The sequence below is a fragment of the Perissodus microlepis genome, chromosome 11 (genome assembly GCF_051167445.1).
Source record: "Perissodus microlepis isolate ML-2025 ecotype Zambia chromosome 11, ASM5116744v1, whole genome shotgun sequence".
Classification (NCBI taxonomy): Eukaryota; Metazoa; Chordata; class Actinopteri; order Cichliformes; family Cichlidae; genus Perissodus; species Perissodus microlepis.
In genome coordinates, this window is record NC_140471.1 from 8,168,439 (window position 1) to 8,188,445 (window position 20,007).

At 40.0% G+C, this 20,007-nt stretch overlaps 2 protein-coding genes across 2 annotated transcripts in view; both read left to right on the forward strand.

The window, feature by feature from the left end:
• Nucleotides 1-398: 398 nt before the first annotated feature.
• LOC146377179 (uncharacterized) lies at nucleotides 399-8,998 on the forward strand. Its single transcript, XM_084945053.1, has 2 exons — nucleotides 399-644; nucleotides 6,346-8,998. The coding sequence occupies exon 2, from the start codon at nucleotides 6,503-6,505 to the stop codon at nucleotides 8,435-8,437; it is 1,935 nt and encodes a 644-aa protein (XP_084801179.1). The 5' UTR covers nucleotides 399-644; nucleotides 6,346-6,502; the 3' UTR covers nucleotides 8,438-8,998.
• Nucleotides 8,999-17,298: 8,300 nt separating this feature from the next.
• Nucleotides 17,299-20,007, forward strand: part of znf1035 (zinc finger protein 1035) — a 32,073-nt gene continuing 29,364 nt past the window's right edge. Inside the window, exon 1 of the mRNA XM_084945051.1 lies at nucleotides 17,299-17,668. The gene's annotated coding sequence lies outside the window, so the exon portion shown is untranslated. The remainder of the gene's footprint in view (nucleotides 17,669-20,007) is intronic.

A 20,007-nucleotide genomic window follows, 5' to 3' on the forward strand; every position in this document is an offset into this window, starting at 1 on the left:
TTTTTTAATTCATACCATGCCCCCCTGCAATGGCTCTGCCACCTCATCCCTCAGGAGGGATATTAAATATGTCGGACAAAGATTGTTAAGCTTGGAAAAAGAGGACAGCCCCAGAGAAAGATTCATGGATGTAAGGAAGGAGGTCATGGAGAGGCTTGGTGTGAATGAAGAGGATGTTAGCGATATGGTGAGATGGAGATAGATGACGGAGTAGGCAGAAGAAGAAGTTTGATCTGGATTTACTAATATGGGAATGACTGGACAGCATCCCTTCTTCTTCTTCTTCTTCTAATTCTTCTTACAATTTTAACAGCAGCTTGCATCCAAAGATGTTGCACTACTGCCATCTCCTGGGTTTTACTGTTACCTCACTTCCAAATCCTTAGATCCTCTGAACAGCGTCCCTCTTGAGAAGCAGCTCATTACAAAAAATAAACAAATAAAATAAAACAGAAATGCTTGCTCTTTCGTCCAGACTCCAGATCAGCAGGTGGCGCTAATGCTCCGGTAAGCTGACTTCCTGCGCAGTAATGGTTAGGAAGTAATCGCAGGAGGAGACACCTCGGCCTGCAGCACTCAGTAGCCCGACAGTGGTCTGAAGCAGGACCATGCAGGCGTGATTTGTTGCATTCTGTGATTTAATGGTAAGTCATGTCAAAGTTCACTGCTCGAGTGACAGTTTGAACACTAAGATTCCTTTATGGATATATATATCGAACTGCAGTGCGTTTATACCACTACTATGAAGCGGCTAGCAGCAGTACCTCCTAGCGTTAGCTGTGTGGCTACAATGGTAACCCTCAGCTTTAGATGAAGGTAAAACGTGTGTGGCTTTCCTCCACGCTTGTTTTTAACGTTGTGTTTTTTTCGCTCAGCCTTTGTCAGCGCATAATGTATTTTATTTTAGTATGGCTTTCACAAAGTATGCTAACGAGACGACAATAGGCGGCGTACAGCTTCTTTGTAAACCGGTACTCTTAAGCTAAACCGTAAACAAATCTCTTTGTGTTTAATGGCGATGGATGATATTTTCCGAAGCTTGTTACTTGTAATGGGGGAAAACAAGAGGAACAAAATAGATTTGCACGGTGTATTTCTTTCATAATCTAGAAAACTGATGTTTTGTTGTTGTTGTTTTTTTTGCAGTGTTAATTATATTGCTTCTAGGGCTGTATGGCCAAAATGATAATTACGACTGTTTTGATTAATATTTAGCACGATTGTTCCTTTTTTTAAGTGGATATAAATATTTTTGATTGTCAGGTAGATAACAGTGCTTTCACATCCACGTTGTGCGATATTGCCCTTACTGTGCAAGTTTTCACGTGAAAATGAAACTGATTCTCGGCTTTCACCTAAATGCTACTATTACACTGTGCTCCATTCCTTTTTCTAAAAACATCATTGCAGACTATCAGGCACTAATTCATCTGACCTGAATGCATCTTTCAGAAGCAAAATAGGAAAACTAAAAATGAATAAATAAATATGCTATCATGAAATGAAATCATCTGAGAAGAATTCAAGGCAGACTATACAGAAACTGTAGTGTTTTAAAGGAAAAAATAATTGCTTGAGGAGATAATGTCTTTTTTCCTAAAGCCTTTGTTAATCACCGTATTTATTAGACATGTTGCTTTAGCTGAAAGGATTACGACTGCATTGCTGATTTCAGTGGAAATGATTTCTAAGCATATCTGAGCTGTTGTTTCCAGTAGCAACCATTGTTTTGTTTTTCCTGGCGTTCTTGCATTTATATATCTGCATCCTGAGTGTTTTCAGCCTGTTAAATAGGTTAGTTCTCTTACTTTGTAGCACAAACACAACTTAACAGCATTGTTTACATATTATGATTTGGGTTTTTTTGTTAGTGTCACTGGCACTCAGCCTGAAGTATCTCAAAACAAGGGATGATAATATTCCTTGAGGGACAAGCTCTTTGCCACCATTGTGAATTTAATTTTTGTGTGTTTGTTTTTATATCTGTAGGAACATGTTTCACAATCCACTGTTCATCTTATAGCTATGTTAGATAATTATAGTAGGTTAAATCACTTACTGCTCTCTGTCTTTCCATGCCTCAACCGCATGTGTCTGAAGTGAAAGCAATTTAATGTCTATATATATGCTGCTCAGTCATTGCTATATAACACAAAGTCAGTTTCACTTCAGAACTATCAGTCAGTTCAGTTAGGAAGCATAAACTATTGTGAATCCCTTTTATCTGCTTTGGTGTAAATGAAAGTGAAAATGGATGCACTGGACAGGCAGCAACAAGATAATCTGCAATAACAATGGTTTTGCAGTTGAGCAGTGTGTACATGTAACAGACTTGAAAGAACAGAGTCTGAAGTCACTTTCATTTGCATCAAAGCAGGTGAAATTGATTCACAATGGTTGATGCTTCCTACCTGGACAAATGTAACGGTGTAAAATTTACATTAAATATAGAAAGAATTGCATTCGTAGGACTGTTGCTGTATGTAACCAATCTAGGTACATGTTATCCACCTGATGGCTGATAAAAACAAGGTAAAAGACTTCCTAAACTGGGTAGCACTACATTACTTTGAACCAGTGGAAAATACACATGAAACTTTGACAAAGACCTTGGTGTACTGCTTTTGATATACAATAGAGGCTGCACTGTCATCTGAGGTTACTTGTCTAACCAGCTCACTCGGGGTGCTTTGTTTTTGTCAGCATTGTCCTTTGTTGAAGATGTTTATTGATTATAATTTTACTGGTGGTGACAATCAAGTGTGCTTGTAAGGGAAGTAGGTTTTCATGAAAGCTGTTTGATTGTTTCTGATTCTAGACATAGTGGAGAAATTGAGTAAATAAAATACCCTTTTTGTGCTTTAGGTGTGCAAAAGATAAGCAAATGGCAAATGAAAGCCAACAATATAGAGAGATTTCCCTGCCATTTAAAACCTGGGCACAAGGGGTGGGTGATCTGATCCGTGGTCCAGTCTTCCTACTGTGTGATTGCCAATAATGAATGCCATTCCCAGCAAAGTAGAGAATGGGATTAATGCTCACCAATTAAAGTAGTATTATTTACCCTCAGTCCACAGCACGTGGTGTAATTGAGCTTGTTTGAGTGAGGTTTTGTTTTTATACACAAATGAATGATTTAGGTTTCATAATTAATATCCATTAGTGGGTAGTTATTAAATGAACAACTAAGACTGTATTACAGCTTAACATTATCCTGATTCTACTAATGTATATTTTTTAAAACAATTTTTTAATAAAATGGCTCACCTGTCTCTTTACCCTTTCACTTTGCTCTCCCACACAGTCTTACACCAACAAATACACTTGATGAGAGGAGATTCTTACAATTATAAAATTCATTTCTAATCAAACTAACAGACAGAAAATGCCCAGCTTGTATTTATATATTTTTTCCCATTTGATAATGATGAACCAATTAAGCTGATCCAAAATCGGCCATTTATTTCAAAGAAAGCAGGGATGCAGACTCTTCTATGTCTTTTAGTGTCAGTTGTATGCAAAGATTAGATAAGAAAATACACCAAGTAAATAAAATTGCAATGAAGAACATAATGCTAATATTAATATAATGCCTTAATTGGGAATCAAGTAAAAAATCACCCTCATTGGCAAGGTTTTGCTGATCATTCAGCCATTATTGTTCCCTGAGATCATTATCTAATGGCACAAACGTATTGAGCACAGTGGTTATATATTTTCATGAAGTGTGCATGTCCATTTTTGTGTTCATAATATAATCCATAAGCATCTATTGAAGATGCCAATACTTTGGGAAAAGGGTGAGCATATCTGTTTACTGCTAAAGAATGTAATTGTTAATTATATACAGGGTGAACATGCATAAAAAGGTGCTCTTTACTTGATTTCTGGAATATCGTCATGTTCATTTTTCCATTGCCTCTTGTTACCAGCTGAGCCTTCCCACTTAGACTGCTTCCAAGTTCTCCTCCCTGAGTGTGACCTAGATTCAGTGGGGTTTTTATTGTCGGTGGTGAGCTACAGTCTTTCTCTGGTGCAAGAGTGTGTGTGTGAAATGTTGACACAGACACTGTAAAGTGCACGCAAGTGGGGTGACTCTCACTGTAATGTAGTCTTGGATGGTTCCAGACTGTGTTAAGTACAGTGTTTGCTGGTCCAGAAAGGGAACTGTTCTGATTGAGCAACAGTATGACAATATCTCTTTGCTTCTCCTTATAACTGCAGTGTTTCCACAAGGTAAGTGTTAGTTACCAGTAACCGGCTCGAGTAAAATAATGAGCCAAAAACCAGAGGTTTTCTTACCATGCTGAGAGCATGGATCTTTTAAAGTAAAAAAAAAAAAAGAAGTTGTTTTTTACTTGTGAAAGTAAAAATTAAACAGTAGGGAGTAGCTATAGATAGGGTTGAATTTAGTTATAAATATAAAGAAGTTCATTTTTACGTGTGAAACTTCGTGCTAGCCGTTGTGATGCTTGAGCAAAGTTACCCAAGTGGTCACTTTGAGAAAACGGAAACTAAATAAATAAAAGTGAACATCATAAGGGACCGGGCAGTTGTGTTTTTAGATGCTGTTTTTTAATTGGAGCATTTGCAGCCCAGTATGACCGTCAGGACATTATGAAACTCCAATAATGTGAGCTACTTCTGGGAACATTTTCTCTTTATTCAGATACTTAACAGTATCAGCCACTTGGTGTACTTGTCCTTAGTTATTCCCATTTTGTTGTTGGGTAACATGAATCCAGGTGTTACACTAAATATTGAATTAGTAGCTTCTGTTAATTTTAATTTGATAACGACAAAGGCATTTAATTTAAAGTGCCTCTGCTGCATCAAGGGCAATGTCCAGTCTGCCGAGTAAGGTCTGCACTGGTGTCAAGATGGGTCTAGATTGATGAAATGATGTCTACTTGATCATCATGTAAGATACTGTTATTCAACAAGATGAGGGCTGGAACTTGGAATTCTAAAAGGGCAGATGGAGAAACTCAGTGACAGGCTATAAGCGACAGGCTAAGGCTATAGGAGCCAGTTGAGGTGGTTTGGGCATCTGACAAGGGTGTATCCTGGGCAAGGGGTTCTGGGCATGTCCCACCGGGACGAGGCCCCGGGGCAGACCCAGGACACGCTGGAGAGATTATATATCTCAGGTGGCTTGGGAACGCCTTGGTATTCCCCCAGACAAGCTGGAGGAGGTGGCTGGGGAGAGGGAGGTCTGGGCTTCTCTGCTTAGGCTGCTGCCCCCGCGACCCTGGCCCGGATAAGCGAAAGAAGATGGATGGTCCTTACCAGACTTTCTTTCTTCTGTCTGTGAATACTGCAGCACCACCCATAGCAGACCTTTCCTCTACTGACCCCCTCCAGTCGCTGGGAGTGTGGGATGTCTATTCCCTGCTGGTTGGTGCTAGGTTTAATCAGTTGAAAAGAGGGGGCTGCACCTAAAAGTCACGGGTGCCCATAGTTTGCATGGAAGAAACTGACTTGTCTCACCATTAATTCTCCAAAATGTAGTAAAACTTAAAAAAGTGAAATGCGAACCAAAAAAACGAAAATGTTTGCCTTAAAAACTAAAAGTTCCCCCTTTTTGAAATGCAGTTGCAGCAAAAGGGTATAACTTCTATGAAGACAAGCCGAGGCGGTCACACTCAGTATCACTGCTTGTGGAAGCACTTTGAATTAGTTTGCAGAGGAGTTTGTGTCTTATATGCAGACAAAAATGATCACATAAGGTTTTCAGCACTGTACCCCTTTTTGTGACCAATTTCACACCTGCAATCACCAGCAACCACTAACAACTTGTTGGAGAATACACATTGTTCTGTCAGGATAGGTGGTTGCGAGATGGTCACAGACCAGCCACTAGGCCTGTGTCACTGGGGACTTATTCAGACAGCTTTATCCGATAGACTGATTGACTATAGCCGAGCTCTGAAACATTTTCACAGTTAATGCACAGTTAATTGGTAATTGTGCTCTGAACTGCAGATGCCCCAGATGATTGGTCATTTCTGTTACATGTCTTTGAAGTCTACCTGAAAGACGCATGCATAGTTGGTGCATTATAATGCAAGTCTCAGTGGTAGAGTTCACGTGTTTGACCAAAAAAACTGTCACACATATGGATGCTTACTGTCTGACACAACTTACGTCATTTGGACCTTACCGGATCTATGGATACAGAAATTATAATAGGTTTTAGGCATGTTAAACCTCTATTGATCATCATTTTTGCCTAGTGTAGATCATGGGAAATGAATGCTGACTTGCACTACTTGTCATACAGTTTGAATTTTAAACAAACTTCGGAGTCAGTTGTTTCGTAATACTTTTCTTTCATCCCTCCAGGTCCTAATCCAGCATGGAAAAGCAGAGGAGTCAACATGCATCTTGTGAAACACATCTTTTTCGAATACCAGGGTTTTGAGCAAACCCACTGATGGCCACATGGAGACCAATTTTCTTGGTGCCTGGATAGTTTTACTTGTACATACCGATTAAAAAAATGATGCCATCTGTACATGGACAAAATCATTTCGTAATGGAAAAGCAGAAGTCTGGGAACAGTGCGTCTTCAGGCAATTCAGCCGCAGAAATTAACTTCATCTGCACTGAGTGCGGTGATGGATTCAGTCAGTACGCTAATGTATTGGCACATATGGCAGTTCATGGACCTTTGGAGTCATTTTCCTTTGATGGCTCATCCAATGGATTTGAAGTCCCCCGAGAATATGTGCTACAAGAAAATGGTACACTGACAGTTGTGAATGGTTTGACACAGTCACATTCTCCTTTGAAGCCATTATCTCCTGGGGTTTTGCCATCACATTCACATTTCCCATCCTCTGTAAGGCCAGTATCTCCAAACGTAAAATCGCAGCCTGCTCCTCACAAAGAGGTATTCAGGCCAAGGCCGTCTGATGTGAACTCGGACAAGTCTCGCCAGGGACATTACCGCTGTGAAATATGTAATAGATCATTTAATAGCTTGCAGAGTTTACATCGTCACCAGCAATATCGAAACACAGAACGAGGATACAAATGTACTTTGTGTTGCAAAATCTTTGAAGATAGGCAGGATCTCAAGAGACACCTCCATGACCACTTAAATGAGAGGTTTCACTGCTGTCGTCTTTGTGGTAAGCGATTCCTGAAAGCAGATGCCCTGAATGCTCACCAGAAAGAAAATCACCCTGTTTCCAAAGGTACAGCTCTGGGTAAATCTGAGAATAAGCAGGAAAAAAAGCTTGAGAAAACATATCCTTGTAAGAAGTGCAAACTGAATTTTTTCTGGATGTCAGATTTCCAGACACATTCCCTCTACCATTGCAAGGGGAAAGAGCCTGATGCTTTATTTGCATCTGAAATCGAAATTGACATAAATTCTAAGGACCTACACAATGCGCAACTTGAAAACTGCCATAGTAATGGCACAGCGATTGAGATGCAGAATGGGGAGACTAAAATCTTTAGGCATTGTAGCGATGACTATGACTACTCTTTCAGAAAATATAGATGTGGTTTATGTGGGGATCATTTCCAGAAGTTAGCAGCTTTAAAGGAACATCATCTCACACATCAAACACAGGAGGAAATTGATCAGATGAATCAAGAGTCCCAAAAACCTTTAAAGCAAAGGGTCCAACCTAAAGCCAGACGTAGAAGAGGGGGTAATCCAAATGGAAAGCTCCATCCGTGCAAGCACTGTCATCGTGTCTTTAATCATTCTAGTAGTTTGTCCCGGCACATGAGATATCATAAAGGTACAATGCACACATGTGTATTTTGTGGTAGGCATTTTCCTCAGCGCTGCGATTTGAGGAGACATGTAGTCATGTATCACAAAGCTGAATTGGATAAGAAGCCAGGTTTAAAACACTTGTACACAACTCCACCAAAAGGTCCTCCATACACTTCTCTTAGTAATAGTGAGAAAAACATGAGCCCTGCTAATGAAAACACCAAGAGCTCTTCTGACTATGAAGCTGTAGCTTCACCAGAGCAGAATCAAAATGATAAACAATCAGGAAAAGCAGGTAGAGTTAACTACAAGTGCCAGGAATGTGGAAAGAGATTTGGGCTGTTATGTGTGTACCAACGGCACTTGCGTTACCACAAAAAGGAACCCAACAAGTGTCCCCAGTGTCCAGCTCAATTTAGGAATTCCTCATCCCTTGAGCTTCATCTTCAGAATCACCCAAGCACTGAGGAAGTGGACGATGCTGGACAAACATCTCATGGCACTGGTACTAGTGTGGATGTTGTCTTGGAAAAGGGTAATGCAGAGGACATAGAGGATGACTATATGGACCATACTCAAAATGATAAAGGAAGTTCTTCAGAGGCTGTCTATGAGTGCACAGAGTGTACTGAGACATTCTCATGCTTGGAGACGTTCCTTCAGCATCAGACTTCTCATGGTTCAGAAAACAATGGGTAACTATCCTGTCAGACGCATTTTTCATTATTCCTGCCAACAATTAAGCTGTAGAGAGTTGAGTCTTTTTGACTTTAGAATGCATCTAATTGGATAACTCTAAATATGGACTGTAAAGTTTGTTTGTCTTGGTCATTTTATATAAGTACTTTTATACATTTTTCGTTGGCATGCCATGAAAAGTATGTTTGGTGAATTTCAGAGATTAAACTTGGAAATGAAGCACAAGTGGAGACCATACCAAATCCGTTCTTTATTAAAATCATTGTGAAAATGGGTTACAAATGCAGTGTTTGCGTGTGTATGGCTAGAATGCATATTTATTTCAATTTTTCTGTCTCAAACTATTGTTGCAGTTGAAAGTAAATATGTTGTTTATTCCATTGTATTTTTAATGGTTACCTATGCTGTCAGTGTAAGTCAAATTGCTGCATTCATCTTTTACTTGCAAAAATGTAACTTTTTTTAATATTTTAAATCTTATGCATACTTCTTTATTTTGAAAGGATTGCATTGTCATTTAGTAGGGTAATTGTGCCAATAAAGTACCAAGAAACAACTTAAGATCCTGTTTTGCTCTTCAAAAATCTGTAGTTATGTTTTTCTTTTTTTTCTTTTTTCTTTTTTTTTTTGCATTAACGTAAGATAAGAAACCACTTCTGTTGAGGAAATATCGACACTTGTCTTTCTTTGGTTGCATTCTTTGATAGTCAAAAAAGTTATTAGTTGACAGCAGGTCACAGTGCAGTGTTAAAACTAGGGATGTTCCTGGCTACGTTAAGTAGAAGAACATGAAAAATCAGGCAAACTAATCTTAAAGTAACAAAACACTCAAACTGCCAAAACTGAGCATAATTAAAGTTAACCATTGTGCTGACAGTTGGTATGGTTTAAGAGCCATTTAAAGCTGTTAATCACATTGTTCACAACATTGCATATATATTTTAACCAAGTACTCTGTCACAGATTTCTGTATAATATATTTAGCTACATCTCCAGTAAGTATGTTGTCCCATGGCTGGAGGTACTCCAGTCTGGTAGTCCTTTTTTGGCTTTGCCCCAAGACCTAGTTGAGGTGGCCCTCCAGAGCAGAGTTTCACCAGCTATTATCGTTGAGCTGAGTCAGTGTGACCATTAGAAGAAACACCTTTGGAAGAGGCAGCTGAATGATATGAAGGACCTCAACAGCAGTAGTCTGGTCGGTCTGTAGGTAGACAAGTGCAAGACTTAAAAATGAACGGGCAAGGACTAGCTAAAAAAGCACAATAGACACAACAGTGAGTGCAGTGTTGAAGACTTAAAAGGCCCATTATGGTTATTGCACTGGTCATGTCGCATGCAAATGTTGATGCCACTATTTAGTCCACTGCTGAGAGCGCAGGTACTCATAGGTATGGCCACTCAGACAAAACCTCTACATCAGTGCCAGTATAGGAGTTGAAGTTGTTGAAATCAGAAACAACAAAACTGCAGATTTTTCTTTGTAAAATCTCATCTTTTTAATCTCATGTAAGACCTGGGAAACTCTGAGCTTCTGCACTGATGGCGATAAAAACTGACACAATCACACACTCATGGTTTTTGTCAATCGATATACAGTCACTTGAGCCACGCGTCGTTATTCAACAACAGCAACACTAGGGTATAATGGGGCCCTAAGGTGATGTATCAAGCCTAGAGCAGGTGCTTGCTTGTGTTTTTAGGTGGGAAGGCAAGGTGTACTCTGCGTTTGTACCCCATGATCAATCAGCACAAACTTATATTCTAATGTCCAGGCCCATTGATGGCGGAACATTTGGCAAAAATCACCTGAACGGTGGTGCATACCATGGACAAGCCGATGGCACACTAAAATTTCAATCTGAGAATTCAATCTTCGCACACTACTTGCATGTCAAATTAAGAGCATCGTGATGTTTTTTTTCCACTTCCCCAAAATGCAATTCAAGTTGAAGGGCCACTGGTCTGACACAGGTCCTGTATGAATCACAGATGCACCAGTGGGAAACTAGTAATTGTTGATTCTTGCAGGAGCACTGTAGGTTGCAGTACTGTAGCTGGGTTTATAGCTGGTATAACTTCAAGTTATACAAATCTTTTAACTGTGTGAGAGGTGACGCACTCTTTGTTATTGCTATGGTAAGCCATCCATTGCCAATCTATCCACAATTCACTAGAATCTCTACTCTTACAGTATTGATCAGAAATAAGTGAAACTTGCACACATAGGGAAATGGGGGTTTTATGGATCAGCGGCGGGAGCGCGTTGGCAGTCAGACTGTCTACATGCCTACCTATGGTACAGCCGATCTTTTGGCTACTCTTGCTTGTACTGTTGTTGGTCCATCAGCCTACCACAGAGAAAAGGGGAGTTATATAAACAACTGTAGAGCTTCTCCATAGGCAAATGTGTCAGCAAAAGACGGGTACAGTAGCAGCCTTGGTCACACAGGTCTAGAGATTTGACAGAGACCCCGTGGAAATCTCTGGTCACAAGGGAAAGATGTCATCCCCAACCAGTTGCCAATTGGTTGTTGGAGGTTAGTGGCTGGCAACAGGTAAAAATGGTCACAAAATGGGTGTTGTACCAAAAAAAACACTTGTGAATGCTTTGTTCACAAGCAGATTGCCTGCAATTTCCAGTGATTTGTCAACACTCACTATTTACTCTCCAAGTGGTAGTGACAATTGAAGAATTTAACTTTGCATCAAAGTTACAGTTTCACTGCCACTTGGCCAATTTCATGCTACGGACTGCCAGTAACTTCTAGCAAACACTTTGATCATAAAATGAATGATATTCTGATTCTAAATGTATTCCTCTTCCATAGACAGTAACAGTAGTGAAGAGCACTTATCCTTAGTGGTTAGTTGCAGTTTGTGTTTGCTTTTTATTGCATTTACCACGTTTAACTTCTCAGGCAATAGTTTGCCTCCAAGCAAAGAACCCTAAAGAGGTTTGAGCCTTCTTGTTCTTAAGTGCTAGGCCTCACTGGCTTACACAGCAATATAAATATTGCCAGTCTCAAATAGTCCAATTCTTGTTGTGAATATTCATCTGTTTTCAAAGCCCTTGAAAAGTAGAAGCTACACATAGAAGGAAAAATAAGTATGATCCCCACTCTCTTTTGAAAAGCCATGGACATTAGCGTTAATAACTTCAGGGGTTAGACTGTCAGTCACTCAGATACTTATTATCTTAACAACACAGAGGAACATGCTCACCAATCTTTACATAGCTTAATTCTCAGGAACAATTTGCAACCTTGATTCACATACTGGTAATGGATGCCCAGAGACGGGAAGTCCTCTGTGTGCTGTGATTGACTCTGGATTGCTTTTAGAGTAATCATGTTGACTTTCTCATCGGGCCTTGGACAGAATGATCAAAATGGCTAATTTTGACTACGAACTTTTACGCTGGGCACTTTGTCACCTGCCTATATTTAGATGAATTCTTCATCTAGTTAAAACTAAATTGTGAACACATCTTTTTCACGACCATGACAGCACATCCGCAATTTACTACAAAATTAGACCAATACTCAACTACAAATGAAGGACATTCTGAATTTGAGCTCTGGACATGAAGCCTTGGAATAGAGTTGTGATCCTGTCACAAAGAATGTATTAATGGAAGACATACCATTGTAGAGATGGATTATAAATGTTGATTAAGTTTACCAAAATTCCTTGTACATAAGACAAGACCAGTATGAGATCTCTAAAGAAAATTGTAAGTCATACAATGTCTTTTTGTCTGACTGTTTAGACTGGGAGGTGTACAAGCAAATCCAAATTCCACTTATCCTTTGATTAATTGAATGTTGGGCGATCAAATATGTTCTGTACTTCAGCTGTTATTATCAAACATCTATCTGTGTTGACCCATAGAATCCTTTCTGTGTCTGCACGTTATTGTAAGTAGGTCAACTCATTCTTACAGCCCCAAGGAACTAGGAAAGGCTCAGAACTACAGATGACTTGTAATTTAGTTTTAGATATGTTTTCTGTAAATTATGAAAGACTTTTATCTTAGTAGTGAAGTTTTTAATGGGCACAATTAAAACTGTCACTTTATTTATAGTAATTAGATTATGAAACCTGAACATATCCACTAGGTCCATTCAAGAAAGCCTTGTGCTGGTCAGTGTCAAGAAATGTACCATTTAGGCTTTGGCTTTTGCACCATCTGCACAGGCTGTGTAGATGGCGTCACTGCTGTCTGACGTCCCTATCCAACCCATACAGTCTTGTCATCAAGTATGTATGGTCAGTCACTTTTTAAACACATGCTGCGTTCACAGCAGCAACGGTCCTTCACTGTACATATTGGCCCGACTAGGGTGTAAAACATATCTATCTCCTATACTGTTCTCAAACCTTAATACAATAGGAAGTTTTTAATCCTGCAAATGTTATGCTGTCTCTCACTCGCCTTCCACCCACACAGGAGTAGGAAGAAAGAGATTCAGTCCTGGACATATCCCTCAGGACCAGTCTGGAGGAAGGGTGAAATGTGTGGTCATTCAAGGCTAATAACACTATATCCAGCAAGGGTAGGGTCAGCACCCTCAACACCAACCAACAATGGACAAACAGAGAAGAACATTAAAGACTGCAGTTTTTCACAGTCTTATCAGATCAACAGTGTGGTAGCCCAATTGGAGTTGTTCGGGTATGCCCATTGGCTAGTACACCACTGTACCCACAACTAAGCCCATATAGACGACTGAACCCATTGTCTCTTATGTGCTTGCTGTAACTGATAAGACTTCATCTAAGAAGGAGTTGGTTAAATTTCTATTACATTGCTATGTTTCTGGCAAATATTTCCTTTAAATTCAATAACCACTGTCAAGAGACATGGAAAAGACTGACATATATAGCTGACTACATAGTACTTTTCTAGAATTACCATCCATGCATTTTCTTAACGACTTGTGTGTTGAAGCCTATCGTGTGTCAGGGGGCTGGAAGTAGGGCCTGGACAGTCAGGGCTGAAATAGAAAGACAGACAACATCCACTCTCACATTCACATCTATGGCCAATTTAGAATCACCAGTAAACCTAAAATTCATGTCTTTGGACTATGGGAGGAATCCGGAGAATACACACAAACAGACACCCCATCTGGGCAGTGAATTCAAACCCATACCTTCTTGCTTTGAGGAAACATTTCAAAGAGCTGCTTGTTTTTCTGGTCTTTCTGACCAAAGTTCTCTACACTAGCAACCACATTTGGGTATATACTCTAAAGCACTTTATTCTGTTCACTTAATCTCTTATACAACCAACTTTAAATCACTAATTAGCCGAATATGCATGTCTTTGGACTGCAAGAGGAAGTTGGAGCAACTACACAGGCACAGGGACAAGTGGCAAACTTAATACAGCACGGTTCCAATCGAGCAGGAGATTTGACCCAAAACCTTGCTTCCGTGGAGACGATGCTAACTACTCCACCATTGTCAAAGCTGTTTAAAAAATAATCAAGGGAAATACATGGAACGAGCTGACGTCTATTAGCTAAAGTTCTTGACAGTCCCTGTCCTTAATGCACACCATGTATTTTAAACTGGTGCCTCACACCAGAGCTTTCAGTATTATGGTAAATGGTAAATGGCCTGCATTTGTATAGCACTTCACTCAGTCCCTAAGGACCCCAAAGCGCTTTACACTACATTCAGTCATCCACCCATTCACACACACATTCACACACTGGCAATGGCAAGCTACATTGTAGCTACCACAGCTGCCCTGGGGCGCACTGACAGAGGCGAGGCTGCCGGACACTGGCGCCACCGGGCCCTCTGACCACCACCAGTAGGCAAACATGGGGTTAGTATCTTGCCCAAGGATATTTGGCATGCAGACAGGAGGCAGCCTGGGATCGAACCACCAACCTTCTGATTAGTGGCTGACCTGCTACAACCACCCCATTAGTAAATAATTGTTAAGCTGAAAGGCCAACATGTGTCCAATCTTACAGAGTGTGCACACAGGAAACATAGTCAGTGGCGTTGTATGACTTTAAGGAATGTCGAGCTAATTAACCATTGTCATACAGTCTAGGCCTGTATGACTGGGTCCTTATTTATTTAATCCTAGACTGCATCATTACTGTCAAAATAGTGGACAAGCCATGTGGTTAGTGATCACATGTCTGCAAAACCTCAATAGGTGTTTTGCACTTTTTAGGATTTTCCGCCAAAGTGTACATAAATGACTTGGGGTTTGAGAGTTGGCATTTATGCAACTGATGTCACCAGCACAAAATGTCAGTACCCATTTTTCTTCACTTCTTGGGGGTTGTCCCTTTTCTTCATATACACTCTAGGGATTTGACCAGACATGATTTTCACCCATTGACAGATGAAATAGACTCCCAGTGGTAAAGAAAATGGATCGATGGGTGGAAGTTACTAATAAAACTGTATCACAAGGATTTAATACCACAAAAAGTATCTATGATGTATTTATCATTTAAGGGCTGGACTTTTGTTGTTGTTGTTGTTGTTGTAGGAAAGTGGGAAAAAAATAATCTGGGCAAGTGCATGCCAATTATGTTGCAATACCAATTGCTACCACCGTGCTAATATGGCTCCATGTTCCAGTGCTTTGTCTGGCTTGTTCCAAATTGCACTTATTCTTATGGCAGCCAGTCACTGACCCTCGTCTGATCACTTCTGCAACAAACTTATCAGTCACAATCACATCTTTAGAAAATGCTTGTTAGTTTATTTTTAAGTTCTCAACTTAAGGAACCAATCTGCTTGACAGATTATCAGTAAACATTAGATCCCCCCATCACCCCACCCAGCGTTGCAGACACATAGGGGTGTGCCTTTCCAAGTTGTGTCATTTTCCAAAACTGACAATGCAATAACTTAGGACTGCTAATTTATGGGAAAAACCATAATCTCAACTATTTTGGTCACTGTCCTGATCTTGTATTATTACCATAATTATTCATTGACTTTGCAAACATTGTTTACTAGGTTAAACTTAAAAAAATGTGACTTTTATAGGGTATATCCAGAAACGTTTAATGCAATTCAAATGAAAAACATTAAAGTGGTGGAAAAAATATTTAGGAAGTGGGTGACACAGGGTTATCCAGTAGGAAGTTTGGCCCAAACTAGTTGGTGTTTCTGTAAAGTCACAACAAACATTGGCCTCTGCCCTCCTGGAGCTTCTACCACACAATGTGTGTGCTGGCAGATGGGGATAAAGAAAGGCCTAGACAATAACTGACTCATGTTGCTTGGAAGAACTGCACAGTAGCCTTGGGGAGAGCAAAGGAGAGCCAAAGCAAACAGCAAATGTACACCTCAGTTGGGCACTGTTGAAAGGGACCAGCTGAGAGACCCTTAGGGACAAGCATTATGGTCCTTTTACAGGTTCACTTTGAGAAATCTTAAGCTGAACTGAACAGAGATTGATTTGGGGGTTTTAGAGTGGGGTGAAAGAACAGAACTCTTAATGGGTGTGCTTGATTTACTAAAATTTATTTTTTTTTTTTTTAAATAACGTTTTATCACCATTTTCTTGTTTACATAATTACTGAAAGCCAAAATCATATTTGAAAATTAAAATCCATGCCCATTTTAGACAGCATTTGCTCAGATATGTAGAAATATGAGACGGCAGATATAACTGAGGTATCTCTCCTCATTTCCCATGGTATTCCCACCACTTTCCATGCACATGAACAAGCACAGCGTCACAAAACCCCTCCAGGCCAGAGAAACGGAGGTGGGTGGTGGGGTTTCTTTATCCAGATTGGCATTTTATGGACAGTCTTGGGATTTGAGCCCATGACCCAAGAGCCACAGGTATACTGACTGGGAAGACTTTTATTAAGTATGGTTTTTCTACCATTTCAGACAGGATCAGTTTAGTTTTCCAGAATAGTAGGAAATTACATAACATAATCCCCAGAAAGTCATGCAGGAGAACATAAATATTTGTGGGGCAAACCTTGACATTAGGGAAAAAGACTAAAATGGTCAGATCTCCACTTTCTGATATTTCTAGATTGAATCCCACATGACAAACAGTGATCTAACGAATTCCATATCAGTGGAGCCTTTTCTTGCTGCTTGGGGGTCTGAGAGGCTAATGTTGGTCAGAAACAGTTGAACATTAATTTGCATAACTTTTGTAGTGCACATTTAATTACATCGAATGACTTATGGTTAATTATCCAATTAACTGCCTATTCCTTAAAAGGTCCATATGTTAGGAGCATGAGAGCACCAGTAAAATAGCCCAGTGTCTGGTCACACTGTTATCAGACTGATCCACAAGCTCCTGTTCAGCCTTTTGAACATTTTTTTCCCTCCTATGGGAACTGGTTCTCATGTGCCTTCTCAGCCAAAGGGTTTTTTTTTCTTTTTTGTCTGGCTCACCAGCAGAAGAAGAGGTGGCGCCATTTTGTGTGCAAGTCTTGCACACAAAATGGTTGTATGCGACTTGTTAACCCTTTAAATACCAACCACATCCTGCACAGCAGACCAGTAGGCACATAGGTCTGAGTGCCCAGATAAGTTTGGTGATGCTCGTGCAACAACAGCAGAGTACTGAAACTGCACAGGGGAGCAGGAAAGCCCCACTGAGGACTTCATTAATGGGCGCAGTCACCGTCAGCGCAAGAGGTACAGGGTGTTTGTTACAGCACGTAGGGAGCGCAGGAGCAGCAGCTGCAGCAGCACGCAGAGAACCGCAGCGCGGTCGCCCGGAAGAGATCCTCCTACCGCCCAGCCAGACTCTGAGAGCCATAGAACATGAAGGGGCGGGCTCAATTGGATTGCCCGCACATTGTCATTGGTTGTTAGCAGATATTGTGTAACATGCGCAGAATTTCGGGCACACTGTCCGTAATTGCGCAAATACAGATAATGGAGGCGGATCTGGCACTGCTATCATCGACAAAGCGAGCTGTGTTGCACTGGACTTAAAATAAAATCCAAAACGCTTTAGTGTCTTTGACTGAACAACCTCCATTAGCTCACTGAAAGGAAAATAGAAAGATTATCCTGACGGTATTCCACAGGAAGACGGAAGACATCGACAAGGAGGACTGCCGCTTTCTCTTTACACTGGCAAACAAAGCCGATGCTTCAATGGGAGCCTGTTGAGTGGTTATTACAAGACGGGACATGTAGCTGATAAACCACAGGGGAAGAGTGGCTGTGATGCACGCAAGACCAGCGCGGAGCTTTGATCTGGTAAGGGGGTCGTGCTAAATACCAGCCGCAGCGTAGCCATTAGCTGTTGGGTGCCAATGCTAGCTAGCACGGTGCTAGGCACTAAGGTAGCTACTGTCAGAACATCGGCTAACATCAATGTAAAATTAACACACACGTGGCTGGAGTCGAGAGCCGCACCGCTGCCCTATTCGTGGTTTTGTTGACCCGAATGCATCACACCGCTTTGTTTTGGTCTGCACTCTTGCGTCCAGGCTCGCTAAAAAAAATCAGTGTCTAACATCAGGACAAGAGGAGCACAGCGCTTTCAGATGGTCACACAATAAATGATGTAAAGCGCTAATCTGTCAAACCCAATTTAACAGAAAATAGCCTGTACACTGGAGCTGTTTTTGTACTCTTGCGGGCTCGTTAGTCTAAAGGGTCATTAGTAATATGCATAATAAACCCATGTGGTAAAACACATCTATATATTGCTTTGCCTGCCAGTGGTTCATTAGAGCTCAGGCTGCTGTTGGAACGGTAAGACAGGTGTGTGGTTTAACCCACTGTTATAATGAGGTATAGTGGGCAGACCTGCTATTTATTTACACTATTGAACACAATAGTTCTGCCCCATATTAACTCAGCTTTCTGTTTGTTATTAATGTGGTCACAGTGTTGATGTTCTCTGTGACCCTCCAACAACAAATGCACAATAAAATTGATATTGCTGGTAATTTCATTAAAAAAAAGAAGTTAATTTGTGGTTTGTATCAGATTTTACAATAATAACCAAATAAGTGCACTTTTAAAGTTTTCTTCTTTAAAAAAAACCAAAACAACTCTTACTCTTAAATTTTGCTTCAAAAAAGAGTTGAATGTGATAGTTAAGCTTTCTAGGATGATTTAAAAAATGTTGTTAAGGTTTAAACTAATAGCAAAAATAGTGAAAGGGAAACACCTGGAAATACCTGGATTTCATATAATATCAGTTTATCATACTTGTTCCGTATACATGTTTTCTTGTAAACTGCTCTAATTTTATTCATATACATATTGCCTTTCTCATGGCTAGTTTCGTTGCCATCAAAAATAGTGTATTATTTGCTCAAAAGGTGACAGAACTGTTTAATGAGTAAGGTATTTTAGCATTTGTTTAAAGATCACATTTTGGTTTTTATGACACTGAGCTACACAAATAATGGGCTATTTGACTAAAAAGCTTTTGTTTTTGCTGTTGTTTTTTGTGGATAACAGGTCAACACTATGTTAGTTAATAAATACCAGATTCATAATCTCTTGCTAATTGCTGTGCATTCATTGTACCTCTTGAAACAGTATCCATAATGAAACACCTGAAGCCAAGCTATTTGGCCTGAAGCAACTTTAAAGATTTGGAAGGGAGAATCTGCTTAGGTGCTAGCATTTACTACTATTAATATTATTATTAGTTGTAGTATTGTTATTTGTATTTTAGGTTGTTGTGGAAAGTGACATGATACCTTATGAAGTTCTATTAGCTATTTTGTAGCATCTTGTGAAATCAAGAGTCCTATATCACTTAACCATTTGTCACCAAGGCAGTTTGAAGGCCAGTTGGGACTTATTTTGCCTCAAGTCAAACCAGATCCTTTGCCCCAAAGGAACTGGTGGGGACTGCCTAGTGTAGAGATCCTGCTCCATAAAATATTTACATACAGGCTCAATGTAACTGTAAAATTGCAAAAATACACTCATCCTTAGATTTACTCTTCTGGAGTGTACTTTAATAATTTGACCTCAGACATGTTCTACATCTTTTACACCGTCATGGCAGGTGGAACATTCTCAATTTATCAGCAGAAGGTCTTTGTTTTTAACCGGTGTTTTGTTAAGCTCAGTTTTAGTTTTGTTTTGTAACAGTCCATGAGTGCAAAGAGCACTAATTGGTCATACTGGTTTTGTTTTTGTTTCATACTTGTGCTTGAAGGTTTCATTTTTACTGTGACACAGCAGCCTAGACATGGCTAGGGTGCTATATAGTGGTAAATTTTTGCTTAAGACAAGAGCCCTCTAACACCCCCCAACACTCCTCAGTTTGTTATCTGCCACTTGTGTTAGCTTGAGCCTTAATCCTTGTCCTTGGTGAGTTTTGTTGAAATAAAACAAAGCTCTGCAAGCATGTGAAGTTTTATATAAGTTGGGTCTAATTTATTGACAGCTATCATTGGTCAGAGTTTTTTGTAACTCACCACAGTTGGATGTTTTGACACATTTCAAATGTGCTGATCGTTCGATCTTGTTTGTTACTGCTGCACTAAATTATAACAAAATTTACTTTAAGCTTTGTTAAAAATCAAATCAGCATTTGAATCAATTCAGCTAGTAGTTAGTAAGCA